The following is a 16,956-nucleotide window of genomic DNA, read 5'->3' on the forward strand; positions in this document are numbered from 1 at the left end:
AGACGAATATACAAGAACAGCTTCTTCCCCACTGCCGTCATAGTCCTGAACCAATCTTACAGATCCATAATTCCTTGAAAGTGATAGATAGGTTCATTAAAAGAGATTATGTCCCATCGGCCTTCATTAATCAAAGTACTGAGTACAGGAGCTGGGATGTCATGCTGATGCTGTATATTGGCAAGGCAAAATTTGGAGTATTGTGTGCACCTACCAAGATATCAGTAAGATTGAAAGGGTGCAGAAAAAATGTACAAGGCTATTACCATAACTGAGTTATAGGGAAAGGTTGAATACGTTAGGACTTTATTCCCTTGAGCCTAGGAAATTGAGTGGAGATTTGATAATGGTATACAAAATTACTAGGGGCATATTCAGGGTAAATGCAAGCAGGCTCTTTTTCCCTGAAGTTGGGTGAGACTAGAACTAGGGGTCATAGGTTAAGAGTAAAAGGTGAAATATTTAAGGCAGGGGTCCCCAACCTGGGGTCCATAGCATAAGAAAAGTTTGAAACCCAGATTTAAGGGAAACCTGTGGGGGTAACTTCTACACTCAGAGTCTGGAGAGAGAGTGGAATGAGCTGCCAGTGGAAGTGGTGGACATGGATTCAATTTTGACACATAGGGGAAGTCTGGTTAAGTACATGTATGGGAGGGGTATGGAGGGCTATGGTCAGAGTGTGGGTCAATTGGACTAGGCAGAATAACAGTCCAACACAGACCAGATGGGTCTAAAGGTCTGTTTCTGTGATGTAGTTCTCTATGACTATCTCCTCCACACCTCCAAGAGGACCACAACCTTGTCAGTTTTGGAGGCTTGCGTGCCTCAATGACTCGGAGAGCTATATTGGCTGGAGTCAGGGACTTATGCTTTGGCTCTTGGTAGGGTCACCCATGCCAAAAAGGTCACAGGGTAGAGGCCAGGCTAAGAGTGTCCACCGGTCCTCCAGGTTCGGAGGTTCAGCTCAGGGCTAACAACCCTGACTGGTCAAACAAAACTGTTACTGAAACAGCAATGACGAATCCTTCTACATCCGAGTGTGACGGGATTCCTGAGTCTCCAGCAGCGACTTGCATAACTGACAGTAAACCGAGAGGAAGCCACCGACAAGATGACAGAAACCATGAATGCTAAAAAAGAGATGGAGGACCTTCATTGCTGCCCAAAACTCCAGCAGCATAATGGGCAAAAGAAGAAGGATCACTTCCACAACCACTTTCCGGTGGTGCTACCACTTTCTGGAACTATTGACTCCAACCCTTTCAGTTATTGTGTTGTCATTGCAGCATTTCTTTTTGCTATTCTTCAGTTTGCAATATTCTGTTATTTTGTGCTTGCCGCTGTGTTTATTGTATTAATTGTTACCATGCACACTGTTTACTCTATAAGCAATATGTGGCAAAGATTTTCATTACACTTCAGTACACACAGCATTAAAGGAAACTAATCTGCAACATAATCCACAGTGAAAATGTTACTTCTGCTGCAGATCACAAGACTTTATTGACTATTTTCCCATCTCACCACAGCCAAGAGGACGCTCAAACCAAAGCAGGTGTTTAAGCCAGAGAGAGAGATATGCTCCAAAAATTTTATGGATCTCCATGTAAGTAATTTTTCTCAGTAAATGAAAAATTCATTGTGAAGGTACCTCAGGCTTCCTTGTGAGTCCGCTTTCTCATGGTAACGATCAATTTCTTTTCGCAAACTCATCATCCACATCTGGAAGGAAGAGCATTAAACACTGATCAGCCTCACTCAGTCAGCACCATTGGAGATCATGGACCAGGGGAGAACTGAGGCTCCCAGATATGGGCTGCCACCATCGGGCGGGAGGTACAGATGGCTGAAGTCCCACAGCAGCAGGTTACCCACGTCTCTTTAAACTCACAGGGACACAGTTCCCACTGCCTCTAAGCTCACTATGACTCAGTTAATGCTCCCTTTAAACTCATGGAGACCTTAACCCGCTCAGTTTAAATTTATCAGAACAGTTTCCCGCTCCTTCTAAACTCACTAGAACTGCTTCCAGATCCCTTTAAACTCAGTTACCTGTGTCCCTTTAAATCATGGGGACACAGTTACCTGTAAACTCACTGAGATTCAATTACCTGCTCACTTTAGACTCATCAGGACAACTTCCCACTCCCTTTAAAAACAAGAGAGGTATACAAAATTATGAGGGGTATAGATAGGGCAAATGCAAAAAGCTTTTTCCACTGAGATGGGTAGGACTACAACCAGAGGTCATGGGTTAAGGGTGAAAGGTGAGAAGTTTAAGGGGATCATGAGGGGAAACTTCTTCACTCAGAGGGTGGGGAGAGTGTGTAATGAGCTACTAGCACAAGTCATGCCTGCAAGCTTGATTTCAACGTTTAAGCGAAGTTTGGATAGGACATGGATGTTAGGGGTATGGAGGGCTACGGTCCCGGTGCTGGTCGATGGGATTAGACAGTGTAAATGGTTCAGCATGGAGTAGATGGGCCAAAGAGCCTGTTCCTCTGCTGTACTTCTCTATGACACCGATCTCTGTTTTCCATTCCCTTTAAACTTATGTAGTTACAGAGAAGTTTATTATTATACTGTCCAGTGTGTAAAATAAGCTGGAACACACCGCGTGGGGCGGTGGTAGAGGCTGGTATAACAGGAACATGTAAACTTGTCTTTGATAGCACATCAATGTAAGACAAATGGAAGGTTCTAGGCTGTGGAGGAGGGAAGGATGAGGTTGATCACGGAGAAGGTTTACATAGGTCGGCACGACATGGTGAGCAGGACTGTTCCATATTCTATAAACAAAATGGAAGCTTGTTGGTATGTGCAGAAAACCTGCTCATCTGGCACTAACAAACTCCCAACAGTGCTGGATTATCAGAGTTTTACAGTAGCCAATGATGGGGCTCGTCAGCCGTGGTCAGTGGCTCATCTAGAAGGAAAACTCTGATCTCAAACCTTTGCCTTGCAGCTATACCTACTCATGGGCAAGGCTTTGGGAGTAAGCCCCGAGGAAAATTCAGAGATGGAGTTCCTAAGACAGCCCTACATTGAGTTCAACCTGACTGGCAACTCCTGTGACACCACCAGTGCCAAACTGTAGCCGTCTCTGTCGTACTTCTGGATTCATCAGCTGCATGGAGAGGGGGAGCCTGCCACATGGGCAACAGCTTTCTCTCCATATTGTACTGCCCTGGCTTGTGTACAACATAGACAGCTTGGATGCAGCACCCATGGTTGACCCTGACCAGTGGAATCAATTAGAGTTCTTTTCAAAGAACTGGTACATGCAGGGTTGATTGCAACATTTAAGTACATGGATGGGAGGGGTATGGAGGGCTACAGTCCACATGCAGGTTGATGTGACGAGGTAGAATAATAGTTTGGCATGGACCAGATGGGCCGAGCGGCCTGTTTCTGTGCTGTAATGCACTACGGCTTTAAAGTTTTTCTTGCGTGCTTTTGAAGCATGTTCAATGTAAGCAGCACACTAAGACAGATAAGAAATCTGGAAATCAAAGCCCAGAGGCTTGCCCTGGAGTTAGAGAACTGCCCATGGGAGGGTGCGTGGGTGGGAAGGAGGGTCGGAGGGAAGAAGTTCTGGTTTGTTGTGTTCTGTGCTATTTTGCTGAACATTGTGGGCGTGCCTAGGTGTGTTGGTTGTTAACGCAAACAACGCATTTCACTGCTATGATGTATGTGTGATAAATAAATCTGAATTTGAATTTGAGGATTTCATTGGAGTGAACCAGGACAGAGTGGTTCCCCACACCCCACCCCCCACCACGCGAAATGAACAGCCGCTGACCCAAGGACAGCCACACAATCAGAGCACGAGCTTTACCTTCCTCTCCTCTTCGCAGGCAGCTGAGAAGAACCAGGTCCTGTGTTTCTTGTTAATGTGGATGATTTTGAAGGGGAATACATTGCTTGATGTTGTTTCCTCCGTCGACCTCATAACCCTGAGGGACAGAAAGAGTGCAAAGTCGAGTTACTTGTGGTACCGAGGGTTTCAAACACAAGAGGATTATCAGAGCAATACACACAGGTCCTGTAGAAGGATCTCGGCCCAATATTCCTTTCCATAGATGCAGCACAACCTACTGAGATCCTCCAGCATTTTGTGTGTGTTGCTCCAGGTTTTCAGCATCTTGTGTAGAGGATTACCAGCAGTGTTAAATAAGCAGGTTACTCAGCAGTAATTTACAAATCAATCATGACAGTACAGTCGGCCCTCCTTATCCATGGATTCCGCATGTGCGGATTCAATCAACCGTGGATCGGGAAAACCCGGACGTTCTCTCTCCAGCACTTGTTGTTTGAGCATGTACAGACTATTTTTTCTTGTCATTATTCCCTAAACAATACAGTATAACAACTATTTACTAGTATTTACATTGTATTAGGTATTATAAGTAATCTAGAAATGACTTAAAAGTACAGGCAGTCCCCGGGTTATGAATGAGTTCTGTTCCTAAGTCCGTCTTTAAGTCAGATTTGAAGTCGGAACAGGTATATCCGGTATTATTTAGCGTCAGTTAGTCAAACGTTTTTCTTAGTATATAGTACATATTTTACCTTTCTATGCATATAAAACACTTAAGAAACATACGTATTTCAATAATTAAACCACTGCGTTGCTTAGTAATAATTGTAGCTTTCATCGGGGCAGGGCCTTTCACATGCTCCATTAAAATTGTTCCAATCGTTGACCAACTATAGTCTAACACTTTTCCAATGACCTATGGCGTTTCACCTCTTTCTGATCGCTTTATTTCTTCCACCTTATCTTTAATCGTGATCGTGATTATTTTTGTGAACAGAAACACTGCAGATTCAGAGCTGCGACACCAGGTCCTAATGTCCACCACACTGAGACGTTAAATAAAGTCCGGGGTTCCGCTGGGTCCTAAAGACCACCGCACTGGTACAGGTTAAATAAGGGACTTGAGCATCCGCGTTTTTTGGTATCCGCGGGGGGTCCCGGAACCAATCCCCACAGATAAGGAGTGCCAACCGTATTCCCAATAGAGATGTGCCAAGACAGCACAGCAACATAGCAGTTAGCATAACGCTTCACAACGCCAGCAATCCGGGTTCAATTCCCACCAGTATCCCTAAGGAGTTGGTACGTTCTCCCTGTGACGGCGTGGGTTTCCTCTGGGTGCTCGTCTTTCCTCCCACATTCCAAAGACGTACAGGTTAGTAAGTTGCGGGCACACTATGTTGGCGTCAGAAGCATAGTAACACTTGTGGGCTGCCCCCAGAAAATTCTTGGACTTTGTTGGTCATTGATGCAAAACCGACACATTTCACAGTGTGTTCGTGACAAATAAAGCTGAGCTCCTTCACTAGTCAATCACTCTCTTCCCTTTGCTTTCAGACAAGGTTAGCAAACTTCAGAAGCAGAACATCACACCAGTGGGTGGAGGAACTCAGTAAGACAGGCAGCATCTGTGGAGGAAATGAACAGTCAATGTTTCGGGCTATGACTCTCATTTCTCCTTCCAACTGTTCTATTTTTGTTCGAAGTTCCAATGTCTGCAGTCCCTTTTGTCTTCAGCCCGTCGTCAAGTTTAAATTCATTGTCATAGGAATACAAGCCCAGGGAATAGGACCATAGACCTTAAGACATAGGAGCAGAATTAGATTACTAAGGTCATCAAGTCTGATCCACCATTCCACCACGACTGATTTTTTATCCCTCTCAATGCCATTCTCCTGCCTTCTCCCCGTAACCTTTAACACCCTGACTTACCAAGTACCTGTCAACCTCCATTTCAAATATACTCAATGACTTGGCCTCCACAGCCGTCCATGGCAATGAACTCCATAGATTCACCAGCCTCTTTGTTATGTTTTGTTGTATCTCCCCTCTCGCTGTGAAAGGGGACACCACTCTTTCCCTTCTTTAGGGGGAGAGAGAGAGAGAGATTGAGAGAGAGAGAGAGCCTGTGATATGTTGACTTGACGGGAGAACGATTAGTTTGTTGGACTGCAGCAGATCTTTCTTGGGGGCTTTGTTATTGCTTGCTTGGTGGATGGGAGAGGGTCACTGCTTTGCTGCCACTTGTGCGTGGGAGGGGAGAATGGGGAGCTTCAGAGTTCGAACGTTTTAACTGTCAGTCATTTTCGGGGTACTCTTCTATTGTGTGAAGCAGAACATCACACAAGTGGGTGGAGGAACTCAGTAAGACAGGCAGCATCTGTGGAGGAAATGAACAGTCAATGTTTCGGGGTATGACTCTCATTTCTCCTTCCATCTGTTCTATTTTTGTTCGAATTTCAGGAAATTTCAGGAAGTTTTTAAATACATTTCTCTGATGTTAAATGGAACTATTGAGCTATTGACTCTGGTTAAGGAAACTCCTGCTATCTCTGTCCTGAATAGACGTCCCTCTATTCTGTAGCTGTGTCCTGTGGTCTGAGACTCAGCCATTACAGAATACATCCTTTCCACATCCAGTCTATCTTGGCCTCTCAATATTCAACAGGTTTCAATGTGATCTCCCCCTCATTCTTCTAAACTCCAGCAAGTAAGTACAGGCGCAGAGCTATCGAATGCTCCTCATATGTTAACCCTTTCATTTCTGTAAACATTCTCACGAACTTCCTCTGGACCCCCTCCAACGTGAACACATCTTTTCTGATAGGAGGGGCCCAAAATTGCTAACAATACTCCAAGTATAGTCAGACCAGTACCTTATAAAACCTTTGCATCCCATTCTTGTTCCTATATTCTAGTCCTCTCAAAATGAACGTTGACATTGCACTTGCTTTAATTATTTATTTTCATGGCATAAATACCATAAAAATTAGCTTTTTGGTGTATTCGATACTTCTATTAAATTTGAAGAGATATGGAGACCATTTATTCAATATTTTCATATGATGTAATATGACCCTGTTCCAAGCTTATTGGATTTTCCAGCTTTAATCTTATTTATGTTGAGAGGATCGGAGTTGACGACACTGATGATTATGTATTCTTGTGAGATATTATAAACAGCCCTTTTTTTTTCCTTTTTAGTTTTTCTTTTTTTTTCTTTTTTTTGCTTCTTTTTTCTTCTTCATTAATTAGATTAGTAGTTTAGTCAATTTTGCAATCATTTTTTTTTCTTTTTTCTGTTTTTTTATATCATATATTATGAAATACTTAGATTTACCTTGTTCATACATATACTGTATGGTCCATGTTTTGGGAAAACTCATTTATACTGTAATCATTGCTTATGTATTCTTTCATGTGTAATGGGAATTTGTATGTTTGTAATCTCTTTATTAATATATCAATTGTATTTTGCTCATAATATTATTAATAATAATAAAGAGATTGAAAAAGAAAAATTAGCTTTTTGGGCAGCAGCACCATATATTATCAACATAATATATCATAAACTTAACAGGAATGTTTGGAAATTAAACATAACATTACTGAAACTGAAAGAGACAAGAAAGAAAGATAGTTTGAGGTGTCGTTAGGGTTTTTCAGGTCAGTTTTTTAAATCAGCAGTACACATGGAAAATAACATATTAAATAAGAAAATATCAGTTTTATTTGTCAAATGTAGTATGTAAAAAACATCAAAGCATACAGTGATAAACAAGAGAAAATCTGCAGATGCTGGAAATCTGAGCAACACACAAAAATGCTGGAGGAACTCAGCAGGCCAGGCAGCATCTACAGAAAAGAGTGCAGCTGAATTGGCCTGAATCGTCGACTGTACTCTTTTCCAAAACACACAGTGAAATGCACTGTCTGCGTCAAATCAAACTAGTGAGGTATGTTCTGGGGCAGCCTGCAAGTGTTGGCATACCTCTGGCGCCAACATACCATGCCCACAACTTACTAACCCCAACCAAAGGGCTTTGGAATGTGGAAGGAGACTACGAGAGGTGATTGATAAGTTTGTGGCCTAAGGTAGAAGGAGTCAATTTTAGAAAACCTAGCACATTTATTTTTCAACATACTGTAGTCCCCTCCTACATTTACACACTTAGTCCAGCGGTTGTGGAGCATACGGAGCTTGAACCTCCAGAAAGTGTCCACAGCAAGGGTGATTGACAAGTTCACAGCCTAAGGTAGAAGGAGATGAGTTATACAGCTCTCGTTACATGCAGATGCAGTTCAACTCTTTGAGTAACTCATCAGGGGTGATTGATAAGTTTGTGGCCAAAGGTAGAAGGAGATGAGTTATTAACTTCAAACTTTCTGCATAATCACTCAAAGAGTTGACCTGCATGTGCATGTAACGAGAGCTGTATAACTCATCTTCTTCTACCTTGGGCCACAAACTTATCAATCACCCCTCATACATTCACCTGGAGGAAACTCACGTGGTAACAGGGAGAAACTCTTTTCAGAGAACCCTCTCCGTGATTGTTAGTGCTGTAAGGCGATTACAGTAACTGCTACGCCACCGTTCCCCCGCCGCCCCCATGTGTGGCTAACTCATTTCAGAACCAGGTTTATTACCACTGAGATTGGTCATGAAATTTGTTGTTTTGTGGCAGCAGTACAGTGCAATATGTTAGAAATCACGTGAGTTACAATAGGAAATACATGAAAATAAATAGTGCAAGAAGAGAGCAAGATATTGAAGTACTGTTCACAGGTTCACGAGTTGTTCAGAAATTTAATGGCAGAAGGGAAGAAGTTGATTCTAATATGTAGAATACGAGTCTCCAGGGTCCTGTACCTCCTCTTTGATGGTAGCAATGAGAAGAGGGCATGTTCTGGGTGATGGGGGTCCTTAATTGTGGATGCCATCTTTTCTGAGGCATCGCCTTTTGAAGATGTCCTTGATGATCTTGGGCTAGTGCCCATGATGGAGATGACTAAATTTATAACCGAGAAGAGGGTATGTCCTGGATGGTCTTTAACGATGGATGCTGCCTTCTTGAGACTCTGCCTCTTACAAAAGTCCTTGCTGATGGGGAGGGCTTTCCTGTGATGGAGCTGGCTGAGTTTATAACCCTCTGCCGCCTCTTGCGATCTTGCACACTGAAGCCTCCATATCGGTCAGAATGCTCTCCATGCAGGCATTTTCAAGTATCTTTGGCAAAATACCAAAATGTCTTCAACTTCCTAACGAAGCAGAGTCACTGATGTGCATTCGTCACGATTGCATCTTTATGCTGTGTTCGGGATAGATCCTCTGAGATCCCGAGATTTCCAGTTTCTGCAGTTTTTCTTTAATTTTCATTTTATGGTTTATTTAAGAAGGTGAAGCTGTCACTAATCTAAACTAAAACATTAGGTATTATTTTACAAGCTTACTACCTTTAAATTTAGTCAGTTTTATTTATGAAACTTCTGTTTCCTGCCTTATGGGGCTGACTCATAATTATTCCTCAAAGTTGCTGATGAAGCTGTTCTGGTTTTGGGGAACTTGGGATGAACAGGAAACACACGGACTTACCATAGTGTCTGCAAATCAAGATTAAAGCTCAAGAGACTCACTCCTCCAGCACTGTTTGACTTCTGGTTCTTTGCTACAAGGTATTATGGCTGTTACAGTGAAACTCTAGACTGTCAAAAGACCTAGGATCTAGGCCTGAAGATCAAACTAGTGAATAGCAAATCCTCAGGAAGGTATACAGACATCAGCAAACACTGGAGGGCAAAGCTGAAAGTTGGACCCCAGAAGAAGGCAAGCCTGGAGGTAGAAGCCCAAATATTGAGAACCTACAGTAGAGGCCTGACGGAGTTACAATAGCCCGGTCACGCGGACTGAAGGTCCATGCCAGTCTGGAAGCCGAGGTCCGAAGGTCAAACACTTGACTGATGAGTCCTGGGGCAAAATCTGAAGATGGAGGCCCGATGTTTGGGAGTCTGAGAGTCCAGGGCCAAGGACTGGGGGTCCGGAGGTGGCCTGTCCCAGGCTTGGATGCCTGTGTGTGTGGGTGCCTGGCTGGGTGGATGGGAAAGGAGCTTATTTCGCTGTTAACACACAGAAAATGCTGGAGAAACTCAGCAGGTCGGGCAGCATCTGTGGAAAAGAGTACAGTCGACGTTTTGGGCCAACACCCTTCAGCAGGATGCCCGAAACGCTGACTGTACTTTATTCCACAGATGCTGCCTGGCTTGCTGAGTTCCTCCAGCATTTTGTGTGTGTTGCTAAAGATTTAATTGCTAAGACTTTTTTTATCCTTGTGGAATAACATCCTACCAGACCGGCAAGGGTGGGGGGGGGGGGGGGGTGCGGGGTCCACTCTGTTTGGCAGTTGAGACTGGCGACTGTGAAACAATCTCAGGTTCTGGGACCTTCTCTGTGGTTGTTGTAGGAGTTGATTCTGAAACTGCAGGAGGTAGTTCTGACAGCTTTGGACACCTTTCTTCTCCTTTTCTCAGTTTCTTTTAGTTTGTGCATCTTGATCTAGAGAAGGTGCATTTAGTTCACTGGAGTATTCTCTTATTAATCCTTCTATTGCTCCCTTTACGATCTGATCTCTCCCCTTGGTTTCCAGTAACGTTGAATCAGGTTTGCGAGTTTGCTGAGTGAGACAGAGTCACTGACTACAAATAAGTATATTAATCATTTATTTACAAGCAGTAAAAATTCAACCAAACATTCACGTCCCTCAAGTTACACAAATAACAAAACTAAATATTCAACAAACAGATACTTAGTTAAAAGTGTGCATGAAATGTACCTTCTGAAGGTACGTGCTACTCTTTATACCCAGGGTGTTTGAAATTGCACACTCGGTGTCATGGCACACAAGCCAACCAATGAGAAAAGCAGCTGCAGTTCTTAAATTGGCCAATCATGATGGAAGAAGCTTTCGATCGAAATAAGCCATACCCCCCACCCCCCAAAAGGATATTTCCGCATCCACGTCATTCCGAATCCTCTGCTTTGGTAACTCCATAGGCTCCTTTCTTTTTTGCCCTCCATTCATCCTCTGGTCTTTGCATCTACTTTTACAAGCATCTTTTTGTCTCCCACTTGAGGTTCAGGCAATAATCTTAATGCACAGAGTAGATTCCGGTTCTTTATACTGACAAAATCCAAATGCCTGCAACTTTCCTGAAGTTCCTTGAACTCTTCCGGCTTGAACCCAAACCACATTTTGCAAGTTAACTGCCCTATTAATGTATCAGAAGGTTGCTCAGATATGTTGGCTACAAAAACTGTTGTAGTTGGATCACTGGTTCGACACTTCCATGGTTTCTGAGAGCAGAATATTCCTTCCTTGGTCCAATATGTTTTCTAATCAGAGGCACAGAGACTGACACCAACATCAATCTCTATTGGGCAACAGTTTATGGTGTTTGGCATGCAGACAGTTGAGGCATCAACCAGTACTTCCCTTAATTCTCTTTCAGTTGGCTTCATTGCAGGGGACGTGGCTTGCAAATGGTGGATGGATCTCCAATCAAGTTGTAGATGTCTCAGCCAATCGCAGCCCCGCAATGCTGGTCCCTCTGTGTTTACCACATACAAGCTCAATGTAACTTGGTCGTTCTGTTTCACTGTTACAAATGTAATTCCCACTGGAGTTTTTTCCCCCTCCAGTATAATTTCTTAGCTGGATATCTGCAACCTTCAATTTAGTATCTATGCCATTCAAAGTCATTTTGTGGAACGACTGAAACAGCTGAACCAGTGTCCAATTCCATTTTAATTAATTTGCTGTTCACTTCTGGTGTAAGCCATACTACTCGTCTATCATTAATTTTCACATTGTAAATCACAAGGCTACACAGTCTTGCATCACTCTCATCATTATCAGATTTTTCATCAATAGTATTCAGAGTAGTGCTCTTTTTGAAACTCCTACTGTTTTGAAACTTCTACTTTGACCTTTTAATTTTTTCTCTTCTTTGTGCAATCAATTTATTTTTGTCTGCTTGACATTTGCTTTGTATGTGTTCTCCTTAGTTTCTGGAAGTTTCGCTTTTAAATCTGTATTGATCTGGTGGATGTGAACCCCTGCCACAATGGTAACACCTTTTATTTGGCCAGGCCAGTTTCTGTGTAGACATTGCAGTTTTGTTCATGCTCACTTTCAATCCCGACTGTAACTCAATTGTGCCTCTGTCTGTGTTTTCCACTGAAACAGTGATTTCAACTGCCCTTTTAAATGCAAGCTGTGTTTCCGTGAGGAGCCATTTTTGAATGTTCTCTTGTAAGATTCCACAAACTAAACAATCTCTCAGTGTGAATTGACAAACCTCAGACAATCTCAATTCAGCCACACACACTGACATGGACTCCCCTTCCTTTTGATTTCACTTATGAAACCTAAAGCATTCTGCAATCAACAATGGCTTTGGTTCTAAATGTCTCTGCATTACTTTTACAATATCAGCAAAGCTGCTATTTCTGCCAGCTTGGTTGTAGCAGTCAAACTTCAAAGCAAACTGCATGTCTTTAAACCTAATGCACTCAGGAAAATTGGTATTCAATTCTTATTGGCTATCTCATTTGCTTCAAAAGATTGTTCAGTTTGGTCAGTGTATAAAATCCATTTACCTGTGGTGTAATCAAATGTATCTATCTTTCCAAAGTAGCCAGCTATTTCTGTTTATTTTAATGATTATTATCACCCAGTACTCATTCTTTATGAACCCTGAATTCTTCCATTTACTGCCCTTTATTTAAAAAAAATTCAATTGCATCTTCCCTCTGAAGAAAATGTGCTGTGCTGCTTTTTTTAAAAAAAACTTAACCGTCTATTGGGGAAAGTTTATGGGAATGCAAAGAGAATAGGGTAGGTTAGGTTGGAAGCCCAGGATTTGAAGGCCCAATGTCTTTTTAGTTTGAACATCTTACTGTGCCTCAACAAATTGGTCTCAGGTTCGTTATAAAAATACCTTGTTGCTACTGCTCGGTTTTGTAACTTCAAAACATTAAACTAATTCAAAGGAAGACAGGGAGTCTGGGAATGCGGGTCTAACTTTGTGTCTACTTCAAGCACAGCGTGCGTGTATCATGCAAGATTACTCAGATATTACTGAAATATTAAATACACAATCGTGGGACTTGAACTCCTTGAACTCTGGTCTTGCACAGGCCATCAACTCCAAGACTTGCTGATCTGAGGGGGGTTGTCACTCGCCTGGGCTCACAGACATTGGGCCTTCAAATCCTGGGCTTCCAACCTAACCCACCCTATTCTCTCTGCATTCCCATAAACTTTCCCCAAAACTCTATTACTTACCCACACACTAGGGACAATTTACAGCAGCCATTTAAACGACCAACCCGCATGTCTGTGGAAGTGGGAGGAAACCGGATCGCCAGGAGGGGAAACGTGCGGTCGCACAGAGAATGAGTAAACTTCATGCAGACTGCATCTGAGGTCAGGATCAAACCTGGGTCTCTGACACTGTTAATCAGCTGCCCTACCTGCTGCAAAACTGTGCCTCCCCATTAAGAACAAATTTGACATGCATATTAGTAAATCTGGATTAGCTGGATCCCAAGAGAATATTCAGATTAATTTATTTATTACATCAAAACATACAGTGAAATGCACTGTTTGCGTTAACAACCAACGCCAACCAAGGATGTGCTGGGGGCAGCCTGAAGTGTTGCCACAGATTCCAGTGTCAACGGAGCATGGTCACACCGTTCAGCAGTATAACACAAGCAGCAGCAACAACAACAACAATAGCAAAACTAGAAACAAGAGAAAATCTGCAGATGCTGGAAATCCAAGCAACACACACAAAATGCTGGAGGAACTCAGAAGGCCAGGCAGCATCTGTGGAAAAAAAGTACAGTCGACGTTTTGGGTTGAAACCCTTCAGCAGGACTGGAGAAAAAAAAGATGAGTAGATTCCATTTTTTTCCATACGTTCTATGTTCTATGTTTCTATGTGTCGAGGACTCCCGCATCTTCCTTTGAATTAGTTTAATGTTTTAAAGTTGCAAAACATAACAGATACCAAAAGACTCAGATTAAGTCCAAGTCTAGGAGTCAAGGCCCCAAAGCTGGGGAGAGAAAATGGGCTTATCCTGAAGTTCTGCCTTTGTAGTTCAATGTCCACATGATAAATAAATTAATCTGATGTGATAAATCTGGATCAAAGTTAAATTATTGTCCAAGCATTCATACCACATCCAACCCTGAGGTTCATTTTCTTGCAGACACTCACAGGAAAACAAAGAAACACAATAGAATCCACAAAAACCAAAGACCAACAAACATCTAACGTACAAAGACTCGAGTCAAGTTTATTGTCGTTTAACTAAATACATGTATGAAACATATATAACCATCTAATGTATGCAGAAATGAGACGATGTTTCTTTGAACCAGGGTGTAAAGCACAAATGGTAACTTATGAAGGTAAGGATAAAATCTACAGATGAGTCACATATAAATAACAAACTAAAGCGCATTAATATTAAATATTGTAAGGTATAGAACAGATTAACCAGTGACACTTCAAATACAGTGCAGCAGAGAGTTCAGAAGCCTAATGGCTCGAGGGAAGAAACTGTTCATGTATCAGTCTCCTGCCTGATGGTAGAAAGTCAAGGAGGATGCTGGATGGATGGATGGGATCCTTAATAAAACCGAGGGCCCTGCGTACAAAGTTCTCCTGATACATGTCCCCGATGGATGGTAGGGAGACCCCTATGATCCTCCCAGCTGTTCTCACAGTCCTTTGTCGGGATTTCCCGTTCGATGCTCAACTGCTCCCATACCAGATGAAGATGCAACTTATCAGGATGCTCTCAATGGTGCGCCCGTAAAACGCAGTTAAGATGGGCATTGGGGGTGGGTCCTTGCTTGCCTCAATCTTCTTAGAAAGTGGAGTCGCTGCTGTGCCTTCTTGTTCAGGGAGGTGAAATTCAGGGACCAGGTGAGGTTATCGGTGATATGAACTGCCAGGAACTTGGTGTATTCAACTCTCTCTACTGAAGAACCATGTACTCTCGGAGGTTCGTCTGCATCTTCCTGAGTCTGTAATGATTTCCTTGGTCTTCCCCACGTTCTAGCTTAGCTTGTTTTTCTCACACCAGTCCACCAGCTGCTCTGCTTCCTCTCTACACTCTGTCTCGTCATCGTTCTTGATGAGGCCAACCGCTGTTGCGCCATCCACAAACTCGATGACGCGGTTTGAGCCGGATCCTGTGACACAGTTGTGCCTCAGCAGTGTGAACAGCAGCGGGCTGAGCACATAGCCTAGTGCTCAGCGTAATGGGACGAGAAAGGTTGCTGCCCATACAGACTGACTGTGGCCTTACTGTTAACATGCCCAGTATCCAATTGCATAGGGAGGTGTTGAGACACAACCAGGACAGTTTCCCCACCAGTTTCTAGGATATGATGGTGTTGAACATCAAAGTGAAGTCTATAAACAGCAGTCTGGCATATGAGACCCCATTTTCCAGGTGGAACCGGACAGTGTGGAGGGCAAAGCTATTGCATCATCAGTTGATGGATTTGAGCAACAGGCAAACTGGAAGGGGTCCAGTGTAGCTTGGAGAAAGCCTTCAATGTACTCCATGACCAGCCACTCAAAGTATTTCACAATGGTTGATGTTAATGCCACTGGACGATCGTCAATTAGGCAGGTTACTGTCACCTTCTTTGGCACTGGAATGATGGGTGCCACTTTGAAAACCAAGGGGACAATGGATTGTTCTAGAGAGGTGTTGAATACGTCCCTCAGCACCTTTGTCAGCTGAGCAGTGCAGTCTTTTAGAACCCAAACTGCTATACTTTCGAGTCCTGCAGCTTTGCTTGGGTTAACTCTGGCCAGAGTCTTCCTCACTTCAACTTCAGCCAGGCAGAGTTCCTGTTGCCCTGGAAGGAGGGGTTCCTTCCTCACCAGCACTTTGTTCTGCCATCAAACCAGTTGTAGAAGACTTTTGGCCTCTCACTGACCCACAGGGTAGACTTGCAGTCTGCAATCCTCCGAATTGCCTGCCACATGCACCCTGTGTCTCTGGTATCGCATTAGTGGTTGTAAACTCTCTGAGAATGCTCCAACTTTGCCTTCCCGATGGAGCAGGAAAGCACCGTTCTTCCTTCCCTGACAGCTGTCGCATCCCCTGGTCAAAAGGCCTCATCACGATCCCTCAGCTTGGCACGGACCTCTGTAGTAAACCGTGGCCTCTGAACTGTCCTCACCCGGAGGTGTTTCATGAAGATAACATCTTCACTACACTTCTCTATGTAACACACAAAAAATGCTAGAGGAACTCAAGCAAGCCTTTTCCATAGATGCTGCCTGGCCCGCTGAGTTCCTCCAGCATTTAGTGTGTGCTGCTGTGAGTTTCCAGCATCCGCAGATTGGACACTTCTCTATGTCACAGAATCCACACGTTCCTCGATGTTAGCATGGTTGCCATAGGTAACAGCCTCCCTGAACATTCTCCAGTTCGTGTTCGTACAGAGATTGCACCCTCAGGGCAGGCTTTCACTACCTTTAGAAATGGTCTGCAAAACACACAGACTCAACTAGCCAGGCAGCATCTGGAAAAAAGAACGTTTCAGGCCAAGACCCTTCAGCAGGACAGTCAAAGGGACGATTTAAACTTCTTCAGAGTAGGCATCCCTGGACGAGACTTTGCAGTGTAGTAATCCAATCACAAACTACTGGTTGACCTGGTTTGACCTGTTTGATTACTGGTTTGTATGCTGCAATTAACATTGCAGTTAAGTGATCTGAGAGTCCAACGTGGGGCTGAGCCACCTGGTATGTTACTGTAAACCAGTCCCAGTGTGTTTTCATCTCTGGTAGCAAAATCAACATGCTGGTAGAATTTAGGCAGGACTGTCTTTAGGCTCAAATGGTTAAAATTGCCTGCAATAATGAAGATACCATCAGGGTGTTCGGTTTGAAAGTCACTGATGGCGCTATAGAGCTAACACTGTGCCTTGTCGGCATTAGCAGGGGGCGGGGTGGGGGGGGGGTGATATACACCCCTGGTATATAAAACAATCCGCACTTCACAAAAATGAACTCAATCATCCGTGAACAATGGGATGCCA

The 16,956-nt window shown here is 43.4% G+C and overlaps 1 protein-coding gene across 1 annotated transcript in view; it reads right to left on the reverse strand.

Annotated features, from left to right (window-relative positions):
* Nucleotides 1-16,956, reverse strand: part of sh3bp2 (SH3-domain binding protein 2) — a 140,254-nt gene that overhangs the window by 42,488 nt on the left and 80,810 nt on the right. Inside the window, exons 4-5 of the mRNA XM_073047933.1 lie at nt 3,839-3,956; nt 1,652-1,722 (exon numbers count right to left, since the gene is read on the reverse strand). Coding sequence (XP_072904034.1) covers nt 1,652-1,722; nt 3,839-3,956 — 189 coding nt within the window. The remainder of the gene's footprint in view (nt 1-1,651; nt 1,723-3,838; nt 3,957-16,956) is intronic.

The sequence above is a fragment of the Hemitrygon akajei genome, chromosome 6, assembly GCF_048418815.1.
Source record: "Hemitrygon akajei chromosome 6, sHemAka1.3, whole genome shotgun sequence".
Classification (NCBI taxonomy): domain Eukaryota; kingdom Metazoa; phylum Chordata; class Chondrichthyes; order Myliobatiformes; family Dasyatidae; genus Hemitrygon; species Hemitrygon akajei.